This window comes from Mobula birostris, chromosome 2 (genome assembly GCF_030028105.1).
Source record: "Mobula birostris isolate sMobBir1 chromosome 2, sMobBir1.hap1, whole genome shotgun sequence".
Classification (NCBI taxonomy): Eukaryota; Metazoa; Chordata; class Chondrichthyes; order Myliobatiformes; family Myliobatidae; genus Mobula; species Mobula birostris.
In genome coordinates this window covers 115475460-115499733 of record NC_092371.1, presented here as the reverse complement: position 1 = coordinate 115499733, position 24274 = coordinate 115475460, and the positions used below count along the sequence as shown (strand labels likewise).

The following is a 24274-nucleotide window of genomic DNA, read 5'->3' as shown; positions in this document are numbered from 1 at the left end:
CAAACAAAACTTCTACTTTCGAGTTCAAGAGTCATGGAGCAGGATTGTATTTCCTGACCAGATTCTTGCTGGTGTGTAGCATTAAGAAATCTCCCATGTGTAATTGTTGTAAATTAAATACAATTTATTCCCAGTGATGTTCCACACAAGTGTCCTATCAGTACATGGTTCTCTTTACACTCACCTCTTTCCCAGCCACTAGCAGGATAGTCTCGAAACACTGAGTGGGATACCAACCCACAGTTAGGAACACAAGTAGCCATTAAGGCCACTCTGCCATTTAATGAGTTCTCAACTGCTTTGAACTCTCATCATCATCATCAGGTGCTGTGCCCAGTTTGAGCTTTGACTGCCATGGCCCACACACTCCTGTTTCGGGTCAAGTGGATCAATTAGTTGGTATTCACTTCCAGTTCTCTGGCTGTTGTCTCCATCATCATTTGTCTTTGTCTTTGTCTTCCTTTTGCTTTCTTCCCTTCAAACTTTCCCATAATTACCATCCCATAACTCCTCTTTCCTAATCACATGTCCAATGAAGTTACGTTGCCTTTTCATGATCTCATACATTATTTCTCTTTTTGTGTTTGCTCTGTTCATGACATCCTCGTTAGATATTTGTTTCGTCCATGATATTCTTTGCATCCTCCTCAAAAACCACATCTCTGCTGCTACAATTTGTTTCCTCATGTTACTAGATATTGTCCAATATTCTGAGCCATATAACATAACTGGATAAATGTAACATTTCAGTACTCTGAGGTGGGTTGTCATGCCTAGTTTAGTGTTGGTCAGTATACCCTTCATTCTCGTAAAGGTGTCTTTTGCCATCCCTGTTCTTCTTTTGGTGTCCAAGTCGCACCTGCCATCTGATGTCACCCAGCTTCCTAAGTAGCAAAAGTTCTGTACTTGTTTTATGTCTTCCCCATTTATTCTCAGCCCACAGATAGGATTCTCCTTCTTTTTGGATATCACCATACATTCTGTCTTTTTGCAACTGATAGACCCATTTTTGCACTTTTTTCAACAATTGTATCAATTAAGTTTTGTGGTTCTTCCTCCATTCTTGCAATTAACACAGTGTCATCTGTATATCTGAAATTATTGATGTTTTCACCGCCAACTTTGATTCCCAAAATGTCTCTTTATTTTTTGTAATACTGTTTCACTGTACACATTAAATAAATGAGGGGAGAAAGCACACCCTTGTCTAACGCCTCTCTTGATTTCCATAAACTGACTCACTTCTCCATCTATTCTTACAGCGGCAGTTTGTTCCCAGTACAGATTTCTGATTAGGCGGAGATCTTTCGAATCTAGATCTAGAGTTTTCTGTAATATTTCAAATAACTTATTGTGCTTCACTTTATCAAATGCTTTTGTGTAGTCGATAAAACAAACAAACAAACAAATCTTTTTGCACTTGAATAGCTCGTTCTTATCGTATTGTTAACATTAATATTGCGTTTCTTGTACCTTTGTCTTTCACAAAAGCACATTGTTCTTTGCCTATTTCAGCTTGTATCTTACTTTTAGCTCTTGTCATCAAAATTCTTAGAAGTATCTTGGTGATATGACTCATTAAACTTATGGTCCTATGTAATTCACATTCTCTTGCTCCAGGTTTCTTAGGAAGAGTGATAAATACTGATTTTTTCATCTCTTCTGGTATTATTTCAGTCTCATAAATGTCATTGATTAAATCAGTAAGTTTTTCAGTTCCGTAATCTTCAAGGGCAATAATTTGTTCTATTACTAATTCATCAGGACCTGCTGCCTTTCCTTTCTCCATCTTATTTATTGCATTACGAACTTCAGATTTTAAAATACTTGGACCTTCAATGTTTTTCTGAATTTCTGGTTTTTGCCTTGATCGTCTTCAAACAATTCCTGAATATACTCAGTCCACCTGTTCATAATCTCCTCTTTTTCCATGATAATGGTACCATCCTTTGCTTTCAAACATCCACCTGAAAAACAGAGGAGCTTTTTACCAGTGATAGAATATTCTTGATTTGTTGATGTAACCTTTTTGGATCAGTAATAGGGATTCTTTCTATTTGCTCACATTCCTGGTTTAACCATTCTTCTTTGGCTTTTTGACATAAAGCTTTTAACTTTTTTATCTAAGGACTTATATTCTATAGGAATTGCTTTCTTCCATTAGATTTTTGATTTCATCTGTCATCCATTTATTCTTTGTGCTTTTTTCTTTTTTAGAAATCACTGACTTTGATGATTCTACCAAGGCATCTTTCAGAGAGTTAAATTTCATTTCTACATGATTGCTATCATCTTGAACAGATTCTATTTCTAGACTTTGAAATCTATTCCTTACTTCAATTGTAAATTTTTGTCTTAATTTTTCTTTTTTAATTAATTGCAAGTAGTCAAGGGATTGTTCAGGTTTTGGCTTCTTTAGTTTTTTAAGTTTTACTTTTACATGACATACTACTGAGTTATGGTCACTATTACAGTCTACACCTGAATATGTTTTGCATTGAGTCACTGAGTTTCTAAATCTTTGGTTTATAGTAATAAAGCCAATTTGATTTCTAGTGTTATCACCTGGACATTTCCAGGTCCACAAGCGCCTTGAATGGTTTTTAAAGTAGGTATTCATAATGACCTGATTATTCATCTTGCACCATTCTACCCATTTCTCACCTCTTTCATTTCTTTCCCCTAGTCCAAATTTTCCTATGGTATTTCCATCAGCACCTTGTCCTACTTCAGCATTTAGATCTCCCATGACAATAACAATATCTTGAGATTTGCATCCATTCTTTGCTTGTTCAAGCTCTTCATAGAATTTATCTATATCTTCATTTGTTCCATCTGTTGTTGGTACATATACCTGTATAATTACTAAATCAAATGGTTGCCCTCTGAATCTAACAAGGAGCACTCTTTCTGATATTGCCCAACGTCCTAAAACACTTTTTGCCATGTTTTCATCTATAAGAATTCCTATTCCATTAGTATAAGATGTTCCACAAGAATAAACTAGTGTTTTATTTCTAATCTGACATGTTCCAGCACCTATCCAATGAACTTCGCTAATTCCCATGATGTTAATCTTTAGTCTTTCCATTTCATTTATCACATTGTCCAATCTTCCTGCTTGATATAGGGTTCTTACGTTCCAAGTGGCAATAATTTTCTTTTGTGTTACTTGAATTTTATGAGCAGTAGCTTGATGATGGTCGGGGATCCCCTGCTGACCAGAATCAACCTTACCGAGCGAAGCATCTTCAGAATTGTCTTGAAGATCCTCTTGACGCTGTTGTTGTGTGATACATTTTGTGAGTTTGACCATGGTTTTCTTAGCAAATAGCAACGGTGGTTTGCTATTGCTTACTGTTGGGCGAACTAAAGAAATCGCCATTTCTCTTCCCAAATGTTCATCCGCCTGTGCTATAACCGTTGACGTTTGAGGTTGTAGCTCATCCGCCTTCTCCGTCATAAGTTCAGTTACTGAACCTGCCGGATCTGCTGTTGGCCTTCACTCGTAACCTTGCAGGTGCTACCGTTCCAGGTCAGAGCAGCCCTGGGAGCAATGAATGACTAAGGGGTAACTCCACTTTCCCCAAAGCTCTGAAAGTCCCCAATCAGAGCCTCATCACCAGTTGCAGTTTAGAGTCATACCCAGGACATTTAACTCTAATCTCTTTATTTTGATAGGGCAGAGGCTGAGGGACTGTTTCCACAGGCTGGGTGTCGAAAACTAGGGGTATCGTCTCAGGATAAGGTCTTGGTCATCTAGAATAGAAATGAGCATAAACTCAGTTAGGCGGAGGGTCTCTGCATTGGAGGGAAGTCCTCTCTGTTGGCGAGGACCTTCAAAACTATGATTGATTTAGTTGCAGTTAGGTGATCGGGGTTTGTGAATCAGACAGAAAAGTCGTCAAGGCACAGGATTGGGTATGGTATTATGTAGGGCATTTGAAGGGCCAAATGCTGACTCCTCTTCTTATTTCTTAGATTCTTATTTCTTCAAAGTCATGACACCAATATTCTTAATGTAATTTGAAGAGGTTTTTGGCTCTACAGTTATTATTTGGACCTGCAGGAACTTTGATAGGAACAGCAAAATAACTACATGAAAGTTGGTTATTAATAAACTCTCTCATTTTATGATTTTTTGAAATATTTTGACTGTGGAAATCAATGTTTCCAAATGCCTACAAGCATAAATGAGTGTCACGTTAGTCATCAACTATCGCAGCGAATCGACAGAGAATTTCTCACAGTTCATATTTTGCTTATGACATGGGAGGCCATTCAGCCTATTGTGTCCATGCTATCTCCCAGGGGGATCCCAACATTATTTCTCTGTAACCCATACTCCCTGACATGTCCATCTCCACCTTGATTCTTCTGTCACTCGCCTCACTGGAGCAACTTGTGGTGGCCAACTAACCTACCAGCACAGCTTTGGGATGTGAGAGGAAACCCACACAGCTACGGAGACTACAGAAAAACTCCACACCACTAACACAAGGCCAGAATTGAACCAAGATCTCCGGAGCGGAAAGGCCAAAGCTCTATCCACAGTGCCAGTGGTAACCTGTTTTCAGACACTGCCCCCCCCCAGGGTCACACACCCTCCTTCAGCCCCCAGATACTTCTGTTTTGGTTCTGGGCTCATAAATTACTGCACCATCTCTGGTTTTACCTTCATCTGCTAAGGGCAGAGAGATTAAAGGAATTACTTTCTGTAAACCCTTCTGCCCTTTTGAGGTGCTGGAAGAACTCAGCCAGTGAAAAAACAACTTGAGGGAAAGAAACCAGGCATCTTTCTACACACACTGTTGAGTGGCCCTGTTCTTTTCCAGCATTTCTGCTTTGTTTCAGATTCCAACATCTACAGTTTAATCTGTTCTCTGCACTTTTTCTTTTTACAAAATTCCATTTTACCTCTCTGATCAAGCTTTTGCTCATCCTCATGATTATCTCCATAATATCCCTCTGATCAATCTCTTGGTCATCTCCATAATATCTCTCTGATCAAGCTCTTGGCCATCTCCCTGCATGGCTCAATGTCAAACAGTTTTGTTTGATAACTCATATGTAGTGCTTCTTTAGACATCATGTCATGTAAGTGTATCGGAAACATGGCTGCTGTTGTAACCGCATTAACCTTATTAACTTTTCTCACATCCAAGAGGAGTAAGATTGACCTAAATTAATACTCTGACTTGATAAATTGCCAGGTTAACTGTGTAGCTTGACGTGATTGTAAAAGCACAAGAATATTTCACTGAACTATGCCTTAACACCACTTTGTTTGATGCATGCAGGTGCCTATTCTTTGTCAATACGTGACTGGGATGATACGAAAGGAGACCATGTTAAACACTATAAGATTCGCAAACTGGACAGCGGTGGGTATTATATAACGACCCGGGCGCAGTTTGAAACCCTGCAACAACTGGTTCAACATTATGCCGGTAAGCAGTAATTCTGAGAGTTATTAACAGTAACAATTAAATATATAACCAAATTTCCTTGTATATTTTTGTGGATAAAACTTTAATTTAAAAAAAATGTCTATTGGAAATGTGAAACCTTACTAAGATGTAAAAGTTGGCCAAGTAGTATCATGAGTGTGTTATTTTAATAAATATTTAAAATGCAGTGTATTTAATGTTTGTACTGTGGGGTAAGTAGTCAGTGCAGGATGTGAAGTTCACCACTAAGAGGATTCTTGTTCCATAAAACTGTCAAGGAATAAGTAATAGTCTGATCTGATCCAGGTCTGTTTATGTGTGCTGAGTGCCTCGTTTCTGTGCTTTATGTTACTCGGCCACACTGGGGCGGCATGGTATTGTAGCATTTACCACAGTACCAGCGACCCAGGTTCAGTTCCCCCTGTTGTCCTCTAAGAAGTTTGTAAGTTTCCTCTGTGACTGCGTGGGCTTCCTCCAGGTGCTCCTGTTTCCCCCCACAGTCCAAAGACCCAGGTTAATTGATCATTGTAAGTCGTCCCCTGATTAGGGTAAGGTCGCTGGGCAGCAGGACTCAAAGGGCTGGAAGGCCTATTCCACACTGTGAATAATAAATAAATAAATTCATTGATCACAGTAATAAATCCAGAAAATGCTGGAAGTACTCAGCAGCTGAGGTGAGAATTGGAGTTAAAGTTTTAGACAAGTAGCCTTTCATTGACCCAGGTTTGTCCATAAACTTCACTTCCCATTTCCGATTTCAGGTACAAGTGATAGTTTGCTTTTATATAATTCCTTACCGCTGCTGTTGCAATTGCAACCCCTCATGTAGCAACAGCAGCAAATCATTTGATGTTTGAGCAGTGACATGACCAACTGAGGGTACTGTTGAACGCTGGATCAAACTGCCTAGTCCAGGACCTTCACGCTGCACTAGTCACCCAGGACCACAACAGCAGCTCAACTGCTGGCTTCCCAGACTCTCATTGCCCAAAACCCCAGTTGCTGAGCATTGCCTTTGAAAAGGGATCGGGTAGGAGTCATAGTCGTCTAGCTGTATGTCACAGAAGTCAGGCCTTTCAGCCCAGTTCCCTAATTGAGCTAGTCCATTTGCCTGCACCTGGTCCATGTCCCTCGAAACCAGGGTCGCAAACCTGGGGTCCATGGACGGCTTGCTTAATGGTATTGGTCCATGGCATAAAAAAGGTTGGGAAACCTTGCTCTCTAAGCCTTTTGTTCCATATCTATACCAGCCTCTGTATAAAAATATTGCCGTTTAAGTCTTTCCCTCTCACTTTAAACCTGTGCCCTTCGGTGTTAGACTCCCCTGCTCTAGGGAGAAGCATGTGGTTGTACAAACCTGTGCCCCTCATGATTTTATAAACTTTAGAGATCACCTCTCAGTCTCCTCGGCTCCATGGAGGTAGCCCAAGCCTGTCCAGCCTCCCCTTATAATTCAAGCTTCCAGTGTTGGTAACATCCTCGTACATCGCCCATGGACCCTTTCCAGTTTAATGATATTCTTTTAATGACTAGAAACTATGCAGTGCTCCAAATGCGGCTTTTCCAGTGTCTCGTACAGCTGTAACATGATGTCCCAATTCTTGTACTGAGGTAGTTAATTTAGCCTCCTTTTTACTGTGAGGTGACTTGCTGGATGTTTCCTTCATAAGTTGGTTCTTTGGTTCTTAATCCTCTGGTGAACTAGACTCAAACTGCAGGAGCTGCCTCTCAGACAGAGTTTTCAAGGACACCCTGGAGTCCGACTCCAGCACCTTCAGGAGAGCAGTTTGGTTTTTGTTCCCTTCCATGCTGGAACTTCTGGCATGCAACGCCCCATTACAGATGGCTAAGGTAGCACCGTGTGATGTTGCCAGACAAGTGACTGATAGGCCCGGAGAGCAGTTTCAAGTCCCACCAAGGGGGAGTTCACAGTGAGTCTGGAATCAGAAGCTGCAGTATGCCCACATCTCTCATGTGGTTCAGTCAGGTTCATCAGACCGGGCTTCCTTGCCCACTTGTGTCCTGTATGTGACTCGACACACCAGTGTGGTTGGCTCCTAACTGTCTTCCGAAATAGCCCAGCAAACCATAATCCTAAGCCTTGCCAATGATGAAAACTCTAAGTGAGAATGAATTAGAACAAAATAAAATCATCCTATTAATTAAAATGAGTGTTTTTGACTTTCTGCTCAATGAGCTTTTGCCCCTTAATCAGTGCAGTTCCAACGATTTCCCACAGGAAGCCTATAACTGCAAGCAATGGACTGCTCCCTTGACTGATGGAAGCCGCTGTTTATATCTTGGCCATGGATTGAGCTGTCCATCTCTCTCCCCTGCTCCGTGGCCAGGGCTGAGTGGATGGGTTGAATAAATATATATATATACACACACTTCCAGCCCCAGCAACCCCCGATTTAATCCTAGCCTAATCACGGGACAATTTACGGTGACCAATTTACCTACCAGCCAGTGTGTAGTTGGATTGTGGGAGGAAGCTGGAGCACTCGGAGAAAACCCACACGGACACGGGGAGATCGTACAAACTCCTTACGTTTGTAGCAGGGATTGAACTTAGTCACCCGTACCGCAAAGCGTAGTGCTAACCGCAAACAGCGTTGTGTACCGTCGATGTTTTAATCTGAAGTCATGGATAATTAAACTCTGCTGCATATCAATATCACTGCAGAGAGCTTTTCAAATGTGATCCTGTTGACTCCTTGCTTAATGTGTATTGATCTGTTTACACCTGCTGTTCTGCTGCTTGTTTTGTTTGTGTTGTGGTAAGTGTCTTCCTTTTGGCAAAGAAATACATAGGATTGACGTGTGATGGTGGGATAAGGACGGCGTTGTGATAAATCACACAAAACTACCATTTTTTCCCTTGATTAATGGTGCTTTCTATGAAAAGAAGTTGCACATCTTATGGGAGGGAAAACCAGAGCCTTTGGGCCAGTGCGGTGTAGGAACAGAGTACATGTTTGCTCTTTGAACCACTTCGGCGTTCCTAGATTTCGGACAATGTTATATTGTACCTTTCCGTGACAGTTTGTTTTTGACCAGTGTTGCAATGGGGGGGTGGGGCTGGTCATGGTGGAGTGCACAGCAAGGTTCTTCAACCAGCGACGTGCTAGAATGCCGGTGTAATGGCCGCCTGCGGCAGGGGTTCCTAACCTTTCTTATGCCACGGAGCCTCGCCGTTAACTCGGGGCGTTCATGGACCCCAGGTTGGGAACCCCTGCCCTATGGTCTCTGAAGAGATGCTGTGAAAATGTGGGAAACGCTCAGCAAGTCGGGCAGCATCTGTGAAGGAGAAGCAGAGTTTAAAGGCCTGAAACATTAATTCTGCTTCTCTTTCTGTTGTTGCTACCTGAGCTGAGTGATACCAGCATTTTCTGTTGTTGTTTTAGATTCCCAGCCTCTGCTCGTTCTTTGTATAGCTCAGATGATCTGTTGGAAACAGAAGACCAGACCCGGGGGACCGTCCCTCTCACAGCATAAGACTAAGAACACAGAAGAGTACAGCAGAGGAACAAGCCCTTCGGCCCACAATGTTGCGCCAAAGTAACGTCACCTAATCTCTTCTGCTGGCACATGGCCCACATCCCTCCATTCTCTGCATAGTTACATGATCATCTAAGAGCCCTTCAATGCCTCTGTAATACCTGCCTCCAGGATCACCCATGGCAATGAATTCCAGGCACCCAGCACACTCTGTGTGTATTAAATAAAAGTGTACCCTGCCCAACTCCTTTGGACTTACACTCTCTCACCTTTGCTATGAGAGAGTGAGACCACGGGGGAAAGAAACCAGTGGTCTGTATCTGCCCCTCATAATTTTAGAAACTTTTATCAGGTCTCCCTTTGGCCTCTGCCCCTCCAGAGAAAACAATTTAAGTTTGTCCAACCTCTCCATATAGCACGTGCCCCCTAATCCATGTAGCACGTGCCCCCTAATCCATGTAGCACGTGCCCCCTAATCCATGTAGCACGTATATAACCAAATCTGCTGCCTTAGAAATATGCGATGTGCCTTTCCCCTCTTTCTATGACCCAGTCTGTTGTCAGCTGCAGATCTACTCTGTTGTCCAAAGGGAAGATGCATTTAAACTCCTAACTGGTTGCCAGATGGCCTTCCAGATAGCTTCTGGATGGTTTTCGGTTCCTCTGGTCTGATGCAGTCTCCCAGAGAGCTTTCAGGACTAGTTAAATGTCTTCAGGACATATCAGGTTTATTTTATTTAGTCATAGTCATAGTCATACTTTATTGATCCCGAGGGAAATTGGTTTTCGTTACATTACAGTTGCACCTTAAATAATTAAATAGTGATAAAACCATAAATAGTTAAATAGTAATATGTAAATTATGCCAGTAAATTATGAAATAAGTCCAGGACCAGCCTATTGGCTCAGGGTGTCTGACCCTCCAAGGGAGGAGTTGTAAAGTTTGATGGCCACAGGCAGGAATGACTTCCTATGACACTCTGTGTTGCATCTCGGTGGAATGAGTCTCTGGCTGAATATACTCCCGTGCCCAACCAGTACATTATGTAGTGGATGGGAGACATTGTCCATTTTGCTGGTTCAGAATCAGAATCAGCTTTAGTTTCATTGAGTTCCATCATGAAATCTGTCATTTCCATAAAAATAAATTACAAGAAATGCGTGAAAATAGTGCAAAAAGAAAGCAAAATAGTGATGTGGTGTTCATGGACCATTCTGAAATCTAAAGGCCAGGGGAGAAGAAGCTATTCCTGAACGTGCGTCCCCAGGCTTCTGTAACTCCTCCCTGAGGGTAGTAATGAGAAGAGGACAGTGAGGGTCCTTGTAAATGCTGGCTTCTTGAAGCACCAGCTTCTGAAGATATCCTCAATGGTGAGGAGGCCAATGCCCGTGGTGGAACTGGCTGGGTCTGCAAGCCTCTGAACCGTTTTCAATCCCATGCATTGCAGCCTGCGTACCAGGCGGTAATGCAACCAGTCAGAATGCTCTCCATGGTAATTCTGTAGAAATTTGTTCATGCACCGTGTATAATTTCTGTTCATTAAGCAGCTCGTTAGCCTTCATGAATGAAACCCCACTGACCAAATAATGTAAACAATGTGACAGGTGATCTATCTCATTGCATATTGGTCTTGTTGATGTCGCAGAGCCTGGACAACTTACTCGCTTCTCTTTCTCTCTCGTGTGTGTGTGTATCTCTCTCCCCTGTGGCTATCTGCATTTTTTTTTGTCATACCGGTGACTCCACACCAACCCTTCCCACACCCTGTGCCCCACCCCTGCAGAGCGCGCTGCCGGTCTGTGTTGCCGCTTGGTCGTCCCCTGCCACAAGGGCATGCCAAGACTTGCTGACCTATCTGTGAAAACCAAAGACGTGTGGGAGATCTCCCGGGAGTCTCTGCAGCTCATCAAGAGGCTTGGAAATGGGCAGTTTGGGGAAGTCTGGATGGGTATGAAACCGGAATGACTCTGTGCCTATCCCCAGACACCTGGGGAGAGGAGCAACACTGAACACGGGGAGCGATGGAAGGCAGAAGGGGTTCAGTGAAGTCGATCCAAGTGCACACAGTCTGATGTCCGGGTAGTAAATTTAACCAGAAAACGTGACGGCCCCAATTAAAAATATCTAGCTGCCAATTGGATCATTTCCAAGAGAGATATTCGCAATGAAGAGGTTTGGTTGGTCACTTTCCTAAAAGTCAGAGAGCAAGACTGTGCCTTGGGAAATCCTGCAGTTTTTATTTTACCTTGAGCTTCACTTGACCACTTCAGTTTCCATCCTCCTGGATGCATGAGCTTCATTGGATTTTAAGACCTTTTCCCTTGCATCTATTCTCCTCAGAGTCAGCTGACGGCCTGTGCTATAACTTAACAATGGTTTGCATTAACTCAACTCCGCAAACTGTTGGATTAGCCAAAGACTCATGGGAAATTTTACGCGAGTCCCTAAACTTGGAGAAAAAGCTTGGTCAGGGATGTTTCGCCGACGTGTGGTATGGTAAGGTGGACAAGAAGCTTTCTCCTGTAATCTTCAGATCTTTGTAGGGGTTTACTCAAAACACAGAACAGTCCTTTACGCAAGAGATGACCCCCGCGTGCTGGTCGGTCTTGAGTAGCAGCTCATCTGCAGTTACTTATTACTGAATTGGTATTTAATGCAGACCATTAAATGTCAGAGAACAGTGGTTATCGGAAACATTCTATTTCAACCGAACCAGCTAGCTACCATTTAGTGAGTCTGGAGCAAGGAAACATGACAGAGATGGGCTTTTTCAGGTGATATCAGGAACTGACCCTCAAAAAGCTGTAGAGATTCAGGGTCAATGAAAATTTCATGAAGGAGACTAAAGAATGTTTGCTAGATATGACAGAAATATCAAAGGAGTTGGGGTGCAGACTGGCTTGTGTGAAAAGGCAGGATAGATCAGAGGGGCTGAATGGCCTTCTGCTCCTTTGTCCTAATAATGGTGAATGCAAGAGATCAGGTTCCCTTTTAAAAAAAAATCACCAGACCATCGAACTGGTGATGGTATTTGCAGCCTGCGCTCATTGCTGCTTCTGCCCTCCAAACTGGTATGTACCCACCTTAGTTTGGCAAACCATACACAACATCCCTGACCATCGGCAGTCTACGGAACCCACCTCAATAATTTCAAACTTCAGCAGTTTTGCTTCTGTAAGGTGGTGGGTTAGCACTTCACTCACCCACTTGCTTGATGTAAAACAGACTCTCAAACTCTGCGCGCCCCGCTGACTGCGTAGAAGCCCAGCTGAAGCCAACATTTTCGGAGATGTTTGCCAATGGATTGACATCACTAAGGTTATTTCCTGTGATCAATTCCACACACAATGTTTTAATAGCATGTAATATTGGCTTAACAAAAAAACCACTCTTAGCTTCATCCCGATAACTAAAATGGATGATTATCCTAAATGGCTGTACATCTGACTCAGATGATGCATGCACATTGCTATTAGTTAGTATGTGTTAGTATGGCTGAAAAACTCTTTCAAAACCCCATGTGCATGCAGAATAAATGGTTGTGCCTCACCCATCCTGATATTAAAGCTAACCATTAAAAAAAGGCTATTGTAAATTCATCAGTTCCATTTTTTATTTTGAATTATTTTAACTTTCTGTAAGTGAGTGCTCCTTTTGTGTGTGTGGTGTGGCAAAGGTACATGGAATGGAACCACAAAAGTTGCAGTGAAGACACTGAAACCCGGCACGATGTCTCCTGAGTCGTTCCTCGAGGAAGCTCAGATCATGAAGAAGTTACGGCATGATAAGTTAGTTCAGCTTTACGCCGTCGTCTCGGAGGAACCCATCTACATCGTCACTGAATACATGAGCAAAGGTAAAGTTGCCAGAGTGCGGTTAAGTGGTCGTTTTATTTGTATTGCTTGTGAATCATCTTGTTTTCTGTATGGTTCCAGGATAGTTATCCCATTGAATTTATACACTTCCACATCCTGGATTGATATATTTAATTGTAGACGATGGTTGAGTAAGAAAACTTTGAGGCTTGAAGTTTGCATTTTGTATAATTGCACCTTAAGCTTAAAATAAATATATAGCCATAGAAATAACGCAGGGGCTCCCAACCTGGGGGTCACAGACCCCTCAATGGTAGGAGTTCATGGCATAAAAAAGGTTGGGAACACCTGAAATATTGTGTTAAATTCACTGCTTGAATTTTGAAATGGCTGATACAATAAATGAGGGGAGCAATCTCACTATAACCTGTCACAGATTTCTGAAGAGGAGAGGAGACTTTGGCTGGTGCAAAGTCCAGTCATTCTGGGTGGTATCCCACACCTGTCCCCGTAGTCTCTCCACACCAATGGTTTTTAGGATCTAGAATTCCTTCCAAGCTTCCAGCGATAATACCATGTAACAAATTACTGCCATCCTTTCAAAATGCCTCAACTGAAATTCTGTAAGTCTAAAAGGTTGGGTGAAATGCATTTTGGTCACAGTGTATTCCACAGGTGAAGACTGGATACCTATTCATTGTAATGTAAAACAGCCTTGTAAATTGAAAATACCTGCTCAGAGTAAATAGTATTATAATGAATTATATAAATCAAGAAATATCTGTATTAAAGGGTGTCATATCTGACATCTGACTCTTTCAGCAAAAGCTGCCTGAGGTTTGCAGAATGCTCAAGGTCCACATTGTTACAAAAAAATGTCCAAAAGTAATTTGATAAGTTCTCAAAGTATGCAGTTTAAATGGTTCTGCAACAACAGATCAACACACATAAAACGCTGGAGGAACTCAGCAGGTCAGGCAGCATCTATGGAAATGAATTAACAGTCAATGTTTCAGGCCGAGATCCTCCTTCATGACTGGGAAAGAAGAGGGAGAACGCCAGAATAAAAAGTTGGGTGGAGGGGAAGGAGGCTAGCTAGAAGATGATAGGTGAAGCCATTTCGGTGGGAAAGGTGAAGAGCTGGAGAAGGAGGAATCTGATAGGGGAGGAGAGTGGACAAGATAACCTAACACAAAATTTCACAGTCTAATCGGGTGGCATACTGGTTCCTTGTGAAGAAAGTGAGCTGCATTTATGGGAATGGAATGGTACGTCATGCTGAAGATAAGGAGCTATGCTACTCAACAGTAGCATCCTCTCCTCCATTCACTTCTGCCCAACACCCTCACATTCCTCCCACTAGTGTTCCCATCTGACTCCCCACCTCCCTTATCTGGTTCTGTGCTGCACCTTCCTCTCCTATCAGATTCCATCACCTGCAGCCTTCTGATCCCTCCAGCAATCACCTTGCACCCTCTGCTATTCCCACTCTCCCCTCCGTCTGCCTGTCACTCCTGCTCGCCTGGATCCACCTATCACACTCCAGCTCTTGCTCCACTCTTTCCTTCCACCTTTTTTGTTTGTCTCTCTCTCTTCAGTCCAGATGAAGAGCATTGACCTGGAGCGTTAACTGCCATTACCCCCACCCCACCCCACCCCACAGATGCTGCCTGGTCTGCCGAGTTCTCCAGCAGTTTTCCTTTTGTCTCCAGATTTCATCATCTGCAGACTCTTGTGTCTTCAGCCACAGAAGTGTGTCTGCTGTAAGAGCAGGTTGGAGCCGATGTATCCTGTAGCAAGTGCTTCATCTCATCGAGTCATATAAACTCCAAACAAGGCCTTTTGGCCCACATCAAGCACCCAGCTTTTGTTATCTATATACCAGCACCTGGCCATTCACCTACTTTGCCCTGACAATTCAGCTGTTTATCTGGATACTTGTTAAATGATGTGAGACTCTCCACATCTTCCTCAAGCAGTGTGTTCCAGATTTCAACCACCCTTTGGTTGGGGGAAAAAGAATATTCTTCCTCCAAATCCTCCCTGTGAGGACAGGTTGATGCTATAGGCCTGTACTCACTGGAATTCAGAAGAACGAGAGGTGTCCTCATTGAAACCTATCAAATGTTGAAAGATCTTGATAGAGTGGATTTGGTGAGGATGTTCCCTATGGTGGGGGAGGCTAGGATCAGAGGGCACAGCTTCAAAATAGAGGCACATCCATTTAGAATGGAGATGAGGAGGTATTTCTTCAGCCAGAGGGTGGTGAATCTGTGGAATTCCGTACCACAGGCGGCTAAGGAGGCCAAGGAATGGGGTATATTTAAGGCAAAGGTTGATAGATTCTCAATTAGTCAGGGTTACAGGGAGAAGGTGAGCGATTGAGGCTGAGAGGAAATTGGATCACCCGTAGCAGAGCAGACTCAGTGGGCCAAATGGCCTAATACTGCTCCTATATCTTATGGTCCCCTTACTCTGAACATATGCCAGTTTCCACAGCTGCCTCGCACAATAGTCTTCGATATTTTTTCTTTGTGGAAACATTGCCTCCTACCTGTCTACATACCTTTATCAAGTCCCTCTCAGCCCGCTTCACACCTGTCACCCTGGAGCATCTGCTAAGAACCATTTAGGAGGTGACGGGGTACCTTCCACATGCCTGGACAGCTTTCTCTTAAGAAGACTGGCATCATCCAGGGCAGAACAGACTGAATGGTAGCCTGTCCGTTTCATCTCCCTCTCCTGTTGGTGCACAGTGGCAGCCGTATGTATTGTCTTCAAAACGAGCTGCAGTTATTCGCCCAGGCTGCTCCAAACTGTGACTTCAGGCACCAGGATGACAAAGGGCAGCACGTGCACAGGAGCTTCCATCACCTACAGGTTTCTCATTACCCTGATCTAGAAATCCATCAACCAAACTACGTTATCACTGGACCAGAATCCTGGGGTCTCCTACCCCAGGAATCAGATCAGGTGGAGTCGTCAAAAATGTATTTCAGACCAAGATAGACTTTAATCTACACGGAAGCCAAAGGTTAGGAAGTAAGTGAAGCTGAGGACAAGATCAGGAAGCCATATCTTATTGAATGGTGGAGTCCAGATTCTGGGGCTGTGTTGGTGAATGGTTTCAACAAGGAAGGAAGGAAGGCTGTTTATCAGTCAAAGCTGTGCTTGTTCCATGTTAGAATAATTCAGCTAGTCCTCAACCAACTCCTCTTCACAATACAAAAAAATTAATCTGCCTCGACAATTGTCCATACTTATGCATTCCTGACCCTGACGGCTTACTGCAGGATAAATATTTCCTGAGACCACTTTTGGTTCTTTTGCCTATATCTTCACTTGTGTCTGCCCTCATCCTTGACTCCTCCACCAATAGGAGCAACAAGCCCTCACCTACTCTGCCTACACACAGCACATTGGAGTTATGAGGTAGTAACTCATGCTCCCTCTTTGCTTATTGTTTCCTGTTTTATCTCCCCTTGGGGCTTTCTGCAGTCAGGTGGTTTAGCCGGTGAAGCCCATGTTATTATCCGGGCATCGGTCACACACCCCCTTTGTGCTGCCTCATTTTACTAAGTCAAACACAGAGCTTGAGCTCTATTTGCTGAACTCTTCGCCCTCTTGGGATTGAACCTAGATCGCAGATGTAACATCTCCACCTGGTCAACTTAGAGTTTTGCTTGGTGCCCTTTGATTCAATTTGCAAAGCCCACTCTGCACCGTTATTCCTTATGAAAAAAGGAACAAATTATCTCATAATTTCTTGCGGTATAGGAGTAGGCCATTCAGCAGACCGAGTCTCGACTGGCCCTCAGAGCAATCCCATAAATCCCACTTATTTCCCTGTAATCCACTCTCATGTTCAAATTTAATTATTATTCAGCTATTACGAATACCCATGAGTATAACCAAACTCTGGGGCCAAGATGCAAAATACAGTACCAACAGTCAACGCAGCACAGAGTATATATAAGATGGCAAGCGTATATAAGAGAGCAGTAAAATACAACCACACAAAAAAATATATTGCCCAAGTCCCTTAGTCCATTAATGTTGCAGCAGTCTGCAGTGAACACAATACAGCTTGTTTCCTGCACAGTGAACACAAGGGGGCAGCACCAGCTCCATCATGGGTGCTGCATCACACCACCTCTGGCACTCCAGTGGCACGCCAGACTCCCAATGCTCCCCCCGGGCGGCTGCAAACAGGTGACGTCGCAGCTTGAGGACTAGTCCTTGCTACAACCGAGGAACACAGCTCCTCCCCTCTGTCGTTTGTCAATAAACCAATGAATTAAACTTGCAGCATTCCACACCACCAAAGTCCAACGGGGTCTTGTGATCATAAGAAAAGAAACTAAGACTAATCTCTCGCTGTAAGACTGTGCACCGTCTTCATGCATTGACTCCTCCAACACAGGCAGCAGCACGATCTGCACCAAGTCCACCTCCTTCAGTTTCTCCACCAAACAACAATTCTCTGATGGGGTAGACCTGCTGTATTTTAAGTTCTAAGTGTCCAGCATGATCTTGCGATCATAGAAAAAAGCGCATAAAAAGACAATAGCTAGTTTGGTTGACCCTATAGAAGCTATTGCGACTAGGCGTGCCGCCATCTTGCTGGAGCTCAGCCAGTTCAACTCTCAACTCTCCCTGTTTCTCCTGAAACTTGCCTACATAAGGGGTAATTTTAAGTGGTCAATGAACCTAGCAACCCACAAATCTTTGGGATGTGGGTGGAAGCCAGAGCATGGTGGGGGTGGAGCTGGGGGAGGGGGGTCCCATGTGGTCACGGGTAGGACATGCAAAAACTCCAGGCAAGCAGCACGCAGAGGTCAAATTCAAGCCTGCGTCATTGAAGCAGCACCACACAGCCACACTGTTGAACAGGACCAGTTGCTGGGCATTTGCCAGTGGAAGTAAGCTATCTTCTTCCAGTGGAGGAAGGTGGAAAAGCCAGTTGTATGAGAGAATGGACAAATATTTTCCCCACCCTCCTGACAAAGGAAATTGCAAGTACAGTCTGCTCAAGTCAGCAGATTGTAAAGACTGCAGCAGAAAGATAGTCTTTAAATCTGCAGCAGGTAAGAAGGGGTTTTGAGAGCTACCTCGTCTGCTGCTGTTTACTTATATATAAAAACAGAGAGAAAGCAACTGACCTTATGCACAATGTGCATGAGTAATACTTTTTATAGCCCATCACAGGAGTAATTGTGGTTGTTCAGTTCAATAAAGAAAAAGCAAAATGTCCTCCCATCCAACATGAGCAAATAAAAGCACTGTCAGTTTGCTAAATTACGGCATACAATCAATTTTTTTCCATTTGTCTGCCACCCAGAGTGTGTTCAATCTGCCTTTGCTTTGCTTTATAATTCTGTCAGTGATTTCCTGACTGCTCCCCGCTCGGAGAAGATTAGCTATGAGTGAATCTGGGCAGCACTGGTACTGCCCTCATAGAACTAACTGCACGGGGGGAGGGACTTCCTGTTGCTGGGGTTCATCTGCTGAACCCCGACGTGATGAGCGAGTGTAGAGAAAAGTGTAAGCAGTAATAACCTCCTGGGTGAGCCCAGCAGGACGGGCAGGACCTGTGAAGGGAAAGGGATTGTCAACATTTGTCTAAAACCCTACAGATGCTGGGCTCCTCCAGCCTGTTGTTTGTCGCTGCGGATTCCAGTATTGCAGCCTCGTGTGCCTCTCTGAAATATAACCAGGCAATAGCCAAGACTCGCAAAGTGCTGGAGGAAAGCAGCAGGCCAGGCAGCATCTAGGGAAAAAAAGTACAGTCGACGTTTTGGGCCAAAATCCTTCAATAAGACTGGGGAAAAAAATAGCTGAGGAGTAGATTTAAAAGGTGGGGGGAGGGGAGAGAGAAACGCCAGGTGATAGGTGAAACCTGGAGGGGGAGGGATGAAGTAATGAGCTGGGATGTTGATTGGTGAGGTGAGATGAGACAGGGAAAAGGGGATGGGATCCTCCTGCCACCCTAACAGGGATATAGGGTTACTCTTGTCCTCACCTACCACCCCACCAGCCTCCACGCCCAGCACATAACTCTCCGAAACTTCCGCCACCTCCAACAGGATCCCACCACCAAGCACATCTTTCCCTGATCCCCTGCTTTCCGCAGGGATCGCTCCCTGCGCAACTCCCTTGTCCATTCGTCCCTCCCCACTGATCTCCCTGCTGGCACATATCCTTGCAAGCGGAACAAGCACTACAGTTGCCCCTACACCATCTCCCTCGCCACCATCCAGAGCCCTAAGCAGTCCGTCCAGGTGAGGCAACACTTCACCCGTGAGTCTGTTGGGGACATATACTGTGTTCGGTGCTCCCAGTGTGGCCTCCTGTATATCGATGAGACCCGACATAGATTGGGAGACCGCTTCACCGAGCATCTACGCTCCGTCTGCCAGAATAAGCAGGATCTCCCAGTGGCCACCCATTTTAATTCCACTTCCCATTCCAATATGTCCGTCCATGGCCTCCTCCACTGCCGTGATGAGGCCACACTTGGGTTGGAGGAACAACATATTCTGCTTGGGTAGCCTCCAACCTGATGGCATGAACATCGATCTCTCAAACTTCCAGTAGTGCTCCCCCATCACCTTCTCCATTTTCCCATCCCCTTTTCCCTCTCTCACCTCATTTCACCAATCAACTTCCCACAGCTCTTTACTTCACCCCTCCCCCTCCAGGTTTCACCTATCACCTGGTGTTTCTCTCCCCTCCTCCCACCTTTTAAATCTACTCCTCAACTTTTTTCCCCCGGTCCTGCCAAAGGGTCTCGGCCCGAAACGTTGACGGTACTCTTTTCCACAGATGCTGCCTGGCCTGCTGAGTTCCTCCAGCATTTTGTATGTGTGCTGCTCGGATTTCCAGCATCTGCAGACTTTCCCTTGTTTATAGCCAAGACTGCACGGACACTGGCACCAACCACAAACACACAAATCTGTACCATTTGCCAAAACATTTTGCTTAACCTACTTAGATCCGCATAATTTACACCCAATTTATAAAACAATCATTTGATAGCAATTATTTTATACAATTTGGGATCAATCACGTAATTTCCTACCTTGAGGTCGGATGTCATCCATCCCAGTTGATTACACGAGATACTTATCTATTTATATATTGACATACAGCATGGGTAGGCCCCTCTGGCCCTTTGCGCCGTGCTGCCTAGCAACCCCCAATTTAACCCTAGCCTTATGACAGGACAATTTACAATGACCAGTTAACAATCAGCCGGTATGTCTTTGATCTGTGGGGGGAAAACCCATGTGGTTTTGGGGGTAAAGTACAAACTCGGTACAGACAGTGGCAGGTATTGAACCCGAGTCCCTGGCACCGTAAAGCGCTGTGCTGACCACTACGCTGCCATGCCGCCCCAAGAGATGGGTGATACTTCCCAGGTTGCCATTGATTGTCCATCCCTAGCTGGCTCATTGACATCATCTTGACTTGTTTTCCTGAGCTGTGTAGCCCATTATTCAACATGGGCCTGAGCTCTTAACGCGCTTGCAAAAAAATCATAGAATTCAAGGCAATAGCAATCCCACAGTGAGAAAAAACATAAACAACAGGAATTCTGCAGATGCTGGAAATTCAAGCAAAACACATCAAAGTTGCTGGTGAACGCAGCAGGCCAGGCAGCATCTGTAGGAAGAGGTGCAGTGGACATTTCAGGCCGAGACCCTTCGTCAGGACTAACTGAAGGAAGAGTGAGTAAGGGGTTTGAAAGTTGGAGGGGGAGGGGGAGATACAAAATGATAGGAGAAGACAGGAGGGGGAGGGATGGAGCCAAGAGCTGGACAGGTGATTGGCAAAAGGGGATACAAGAGGATCATGGGACAGGAGGTCTGGGAAGAAAGACAAGGAGGTGGGGGGGGGGACCCAGAGGATGGGCAAGAGGTATATTCAGAGGGACAGAGGGAGAAAAAGGAGAGTGAGAGGAAGAATGTGTGCATAAAAATGAGTAACAGACGGGGTACGAGGGGGAGGTGGGGGAGGTGAGGTACGCTCTGTCCGCCAGAGAAAGCAGGATCTCCCAGTGGCCACACATTTTAATTCCACATCCCATTCCCATTCTGACATGTCTATCCACGGCCTCCTCTACTGTAAAGATGAAGCCACACTCAGGTTGGAGGAACAACACCTTATATTCCGTCTGGGTAGCCTCCAACCTGATGGCATGAACATCGACTTCTCTAACTTCCGCTAAGGCCCCACCTCCCCCTCGTACCCCATCTGTTACTCATTTTTATGCACACATTCTTTCTCTCACTCTCTTTTTTCTCCCTCTGTCCCTCTGAATATACCTCTTGCCCATCCCCTGGGTCCCCCCCTTGTCTTTCTTCCCGGACCTCCTGTCCCATGATCCTCTCGTATCCCCTTTTGCCTATCACCTGTCCAGCTCTTGGCTCTATCCCTCCCCCTCCCGTCTTCTCCTATCATTTTGGATCTCTCCCTCCCCCTCCCACTTTCAAATCCCTTACTCACTCTTCCTTCAGTTAGTCCTGACGAAGGGTCTCGGCCTGAAACGTCAACTGTACCTCTTCCTACAGATGCTGCTTGGCCTGTTGCGTTCACCAGCAACTTTGATGTGTGTTGTGAGAAAAAACATGTTTTTTATTGGAAATGTTTTCATGAACCAAGGCATGCTAGAAACTACAGCATATCAAAGCAACAGCCCTTCATTATTAATGGTGCAGTGATGTAGACAACCAGAGCCCATGTTTCCATCAAAGCCACATTGGCTTATTAAAAAATTAAATTGTGTTTTTTTTTTAAAATACCAAAACATGAATTTGACGACTGGATCTTAGTCCATTATTTGGTGTCTGTATGAATTCCGTGATTCTAACCTCAGTGTTAATATCACAGGGAGTTGATGTTTCAGATACATTAAAAACCATTAGTGTTGTTCATACTGCACAGGCACTGACTCAGGGCCTCGGTATGGAAGCCACCGTTTGCCTGTGACATGACTGATTAACTGTTCCTGGTCACCCCTGAATGCTGGACAGCTCAGGAGTCTCCATGATGAGTATCAACTGCTCCACAATGCCTTCGATTGAGTGAACAGGACCTGTGATCTTGTGAGGGTTCCCAACCGTTTTTATGCCATGGACCAATACCATTAACAAAGGGGTCCATGGAACGCAGGTTGTGAATCCCTGTATCTGAGGGTAGCCTGTGTAATGTACAGTATCTTGTTTTTACTTTAAATAGTATCACTAGGAATGATGTTGTGGGCACGTGGCCAAGTGGTTAAGGCGTCGGTCTAGTGATCTGAAGGTCACTAGTTCGAGCCTCAGCTGAGGCAGCATGTTGTGTCCTTGAGCAAGGCACTTAACCACACATTGCTCTGTGACAACACTGGTGCCAAGTTGTATCAGCCCTTACCCTTCCCTTGGACAACACCGGTGTCGTGGAGAGGGGAGACTTTCAGCATGGGCAACTGCCGGTCTTCCATACAACCTTGCCCAGGCCTGCGCCCTGGAGAGTGAAGACTTTCCGGGCGCAGATCCATGGTCTTGCAAGACTAACGAATGCCTTTATTATTTATCACTAAGAATGAGTTGATTGTAAAAATATATAACTTGTTTCATAAGTTGTATTTTAAAAATATCTGTGAAATAATGTAATTAATTTGCAATTTCAGGAAGCCTGTTAGATTTCCTAAAAGATGGGGAAGGAAGAGCTTTAAAGTTGCCCAATCTTGTAGACATGGCAGCACAGGTGAGAAACAAACAAACTCCAGAGCAGATTTTTTTTTAAATTTGGCTCCTGTTTCCACAATGTAATTAAATTAACATTTGTATTTCTTTTCTGTGGACCAGGTTGCCGCTGGTATGGCCTACATTGAGAGAATGAACTACATCCATAGGGACCTGCGATCAGCCAACATTCTGGTTGGAGACAATCTAGTGTGCAAGATTGCTGATTTTGGATTAGCGAGGTTGATTGAAGACAATGAGTACACAGCTCGTCAAGGTGGGATGTTTATGCATAAGGTTTCTTTATAGTTAAGGAAAAGTTTGTGCCACATCACAATTGATCTAAAGCAGTAACATTGTTCTGGGGGAGTGACATGATAGTTCAGCACTTTGTGCTTCTCCCTCTCAATTCCAAGGACTCTGGTTCAACCTGGACCTGTGTGTGGAGTTTGCAAGTTCTCCCTGTGACCATGGTCTAGAATTCCACCATCCCCTCCCTGAATTCCCTAACTACATTGTCCTTCTCCATAATGAATGCAGATGAGCAGATTTTATTTAAGACCTCAGTTATGTCTTCTGCCTCCACACACAAATTGCTCTTTGCTGACTGTACTTCCCCTGATTCCCATCTTGCTTGTTAATATATTTATGAAATACTTGGTAAAGTTCTATTTTATCTTGCCTGTCAGTGCTCATCGTATGATCTCTGTGCCCTCCTACATCCCATCCTCCCTGTATTTTCTGTACACTTTTAAGGTCTTTGCCATTTTCATTTCTCTTTAGTTGTCACAACTTTTGCCTTTATCCAACTCTCAATGTTCCTTGACATCCAGGGTTCCTTGGACTTGTTGGCCTCTTGAGCCTATAGGAACATATCAGTCCTCAACTCATGGTGTTGTGTCTGTTTTAAAATACCAGGACTACTCAGCAGTAGACTGAGCTGCAAGTAGCTGCTCCCAATCAATCCTTGCCGGGTCCTATCTTATATTAAAATTAGCCTTCTCTCAAGACAGGATCTTAAATTTATTGGTCTTCTTCATAACTATCATTAAACTTATGAATGTTATCTTCCTGCTGACTTGCTCAGCTACATTCCCAAAGGAGGTTCATACTGCTCCTTCTCTGGTAGGACTGTCTACATTCTGGGTTTGCTCCACACCCATCTGTGCCTTTCAATCTCAATTAATATTATTTACCAACCACACTTCCTGCATTTACGTCCGAGATGCTGATACGCACAGCAATGGGAATCCCAGCGCCAATAATCATTTTGGTCTGCTGCTGGTCTTGTAATCAGTCCTCCACCATCACTCCCTGTCTCCTATTACACAGCCAACTTTAGATCCAGTTTGCCAGCTGGTTAGTGGGTTCTAACCTTTTGGATAGATTCCCATATGGGACCTTGTCAGATATGTTACTGAAGTACATATGGACAACATCAACTGCACTGCCCTCACCTAGGTCTGTTACACCACCTTGAAAACTCATTCGGACTTTTCTCCCAACAAAAAAATGCATTTTAAAATGAGCATAGCCCCATCTGCTGTTGGAGTTTAATAATCTACTCAATCCTTTAAAACAGAAGGGGGACGTAACTCTCTCTGGTGAGTAACACTAAACCTGGGATATAATATTATCTTCAGGGTTCGGAATGATCCAGGACAAAATCGGAACCCTTGGCTCACTAAGTCCATACTGATCACATTTGTACTATTTTGCCCCCACATTTCCATCAACTCAAAGTCCAAAGTAAATTTATTATCAAAGTACATATATGTT

The 24274-nt window shown here is 44.1% G+C and overlaps 1 protein-coding gene across 10 annotated transcripts in view; it reads left to right on the top strand.

The window, feature by feature from the left end:
* LOC140190165 (tyrosine-protein kinase Fyn) overlaps positions 1-24274 on the top strand; it is a 233482-nt gene that overhangs the window by 202137 nt on the left and 7071 nt on the right. For 8 of the 10 annotated variants that reach the window (XM_072246720.1, XM_072246679.1, XM_072246686.1 and 5 more), the window contains 5 exons: positions 5301-5450; positions 10736-10900; positions 12629-12808; positions 22441-22517; positions 22619-22772. In XM_072246720.1, coding sequence (XP_072102821.1) covers positions 5301-5450; positions 10736-10900; positions 12629-12808; positions 22441-22517; positions 22619-22772 — 726 coding nt within the window. Of the gene's footprint in view, positions 1-5300; positions 5451-10735; positions 10901-11292; positions 11449-12628; positions 12809-22440; positions 22518-22618; positions 22773-24274 lie in introns of all 10 variants that reach the window. The other 2 variants (XM_072246739.1, XM_072246748.1) reach the window with 2 other exon arrangements.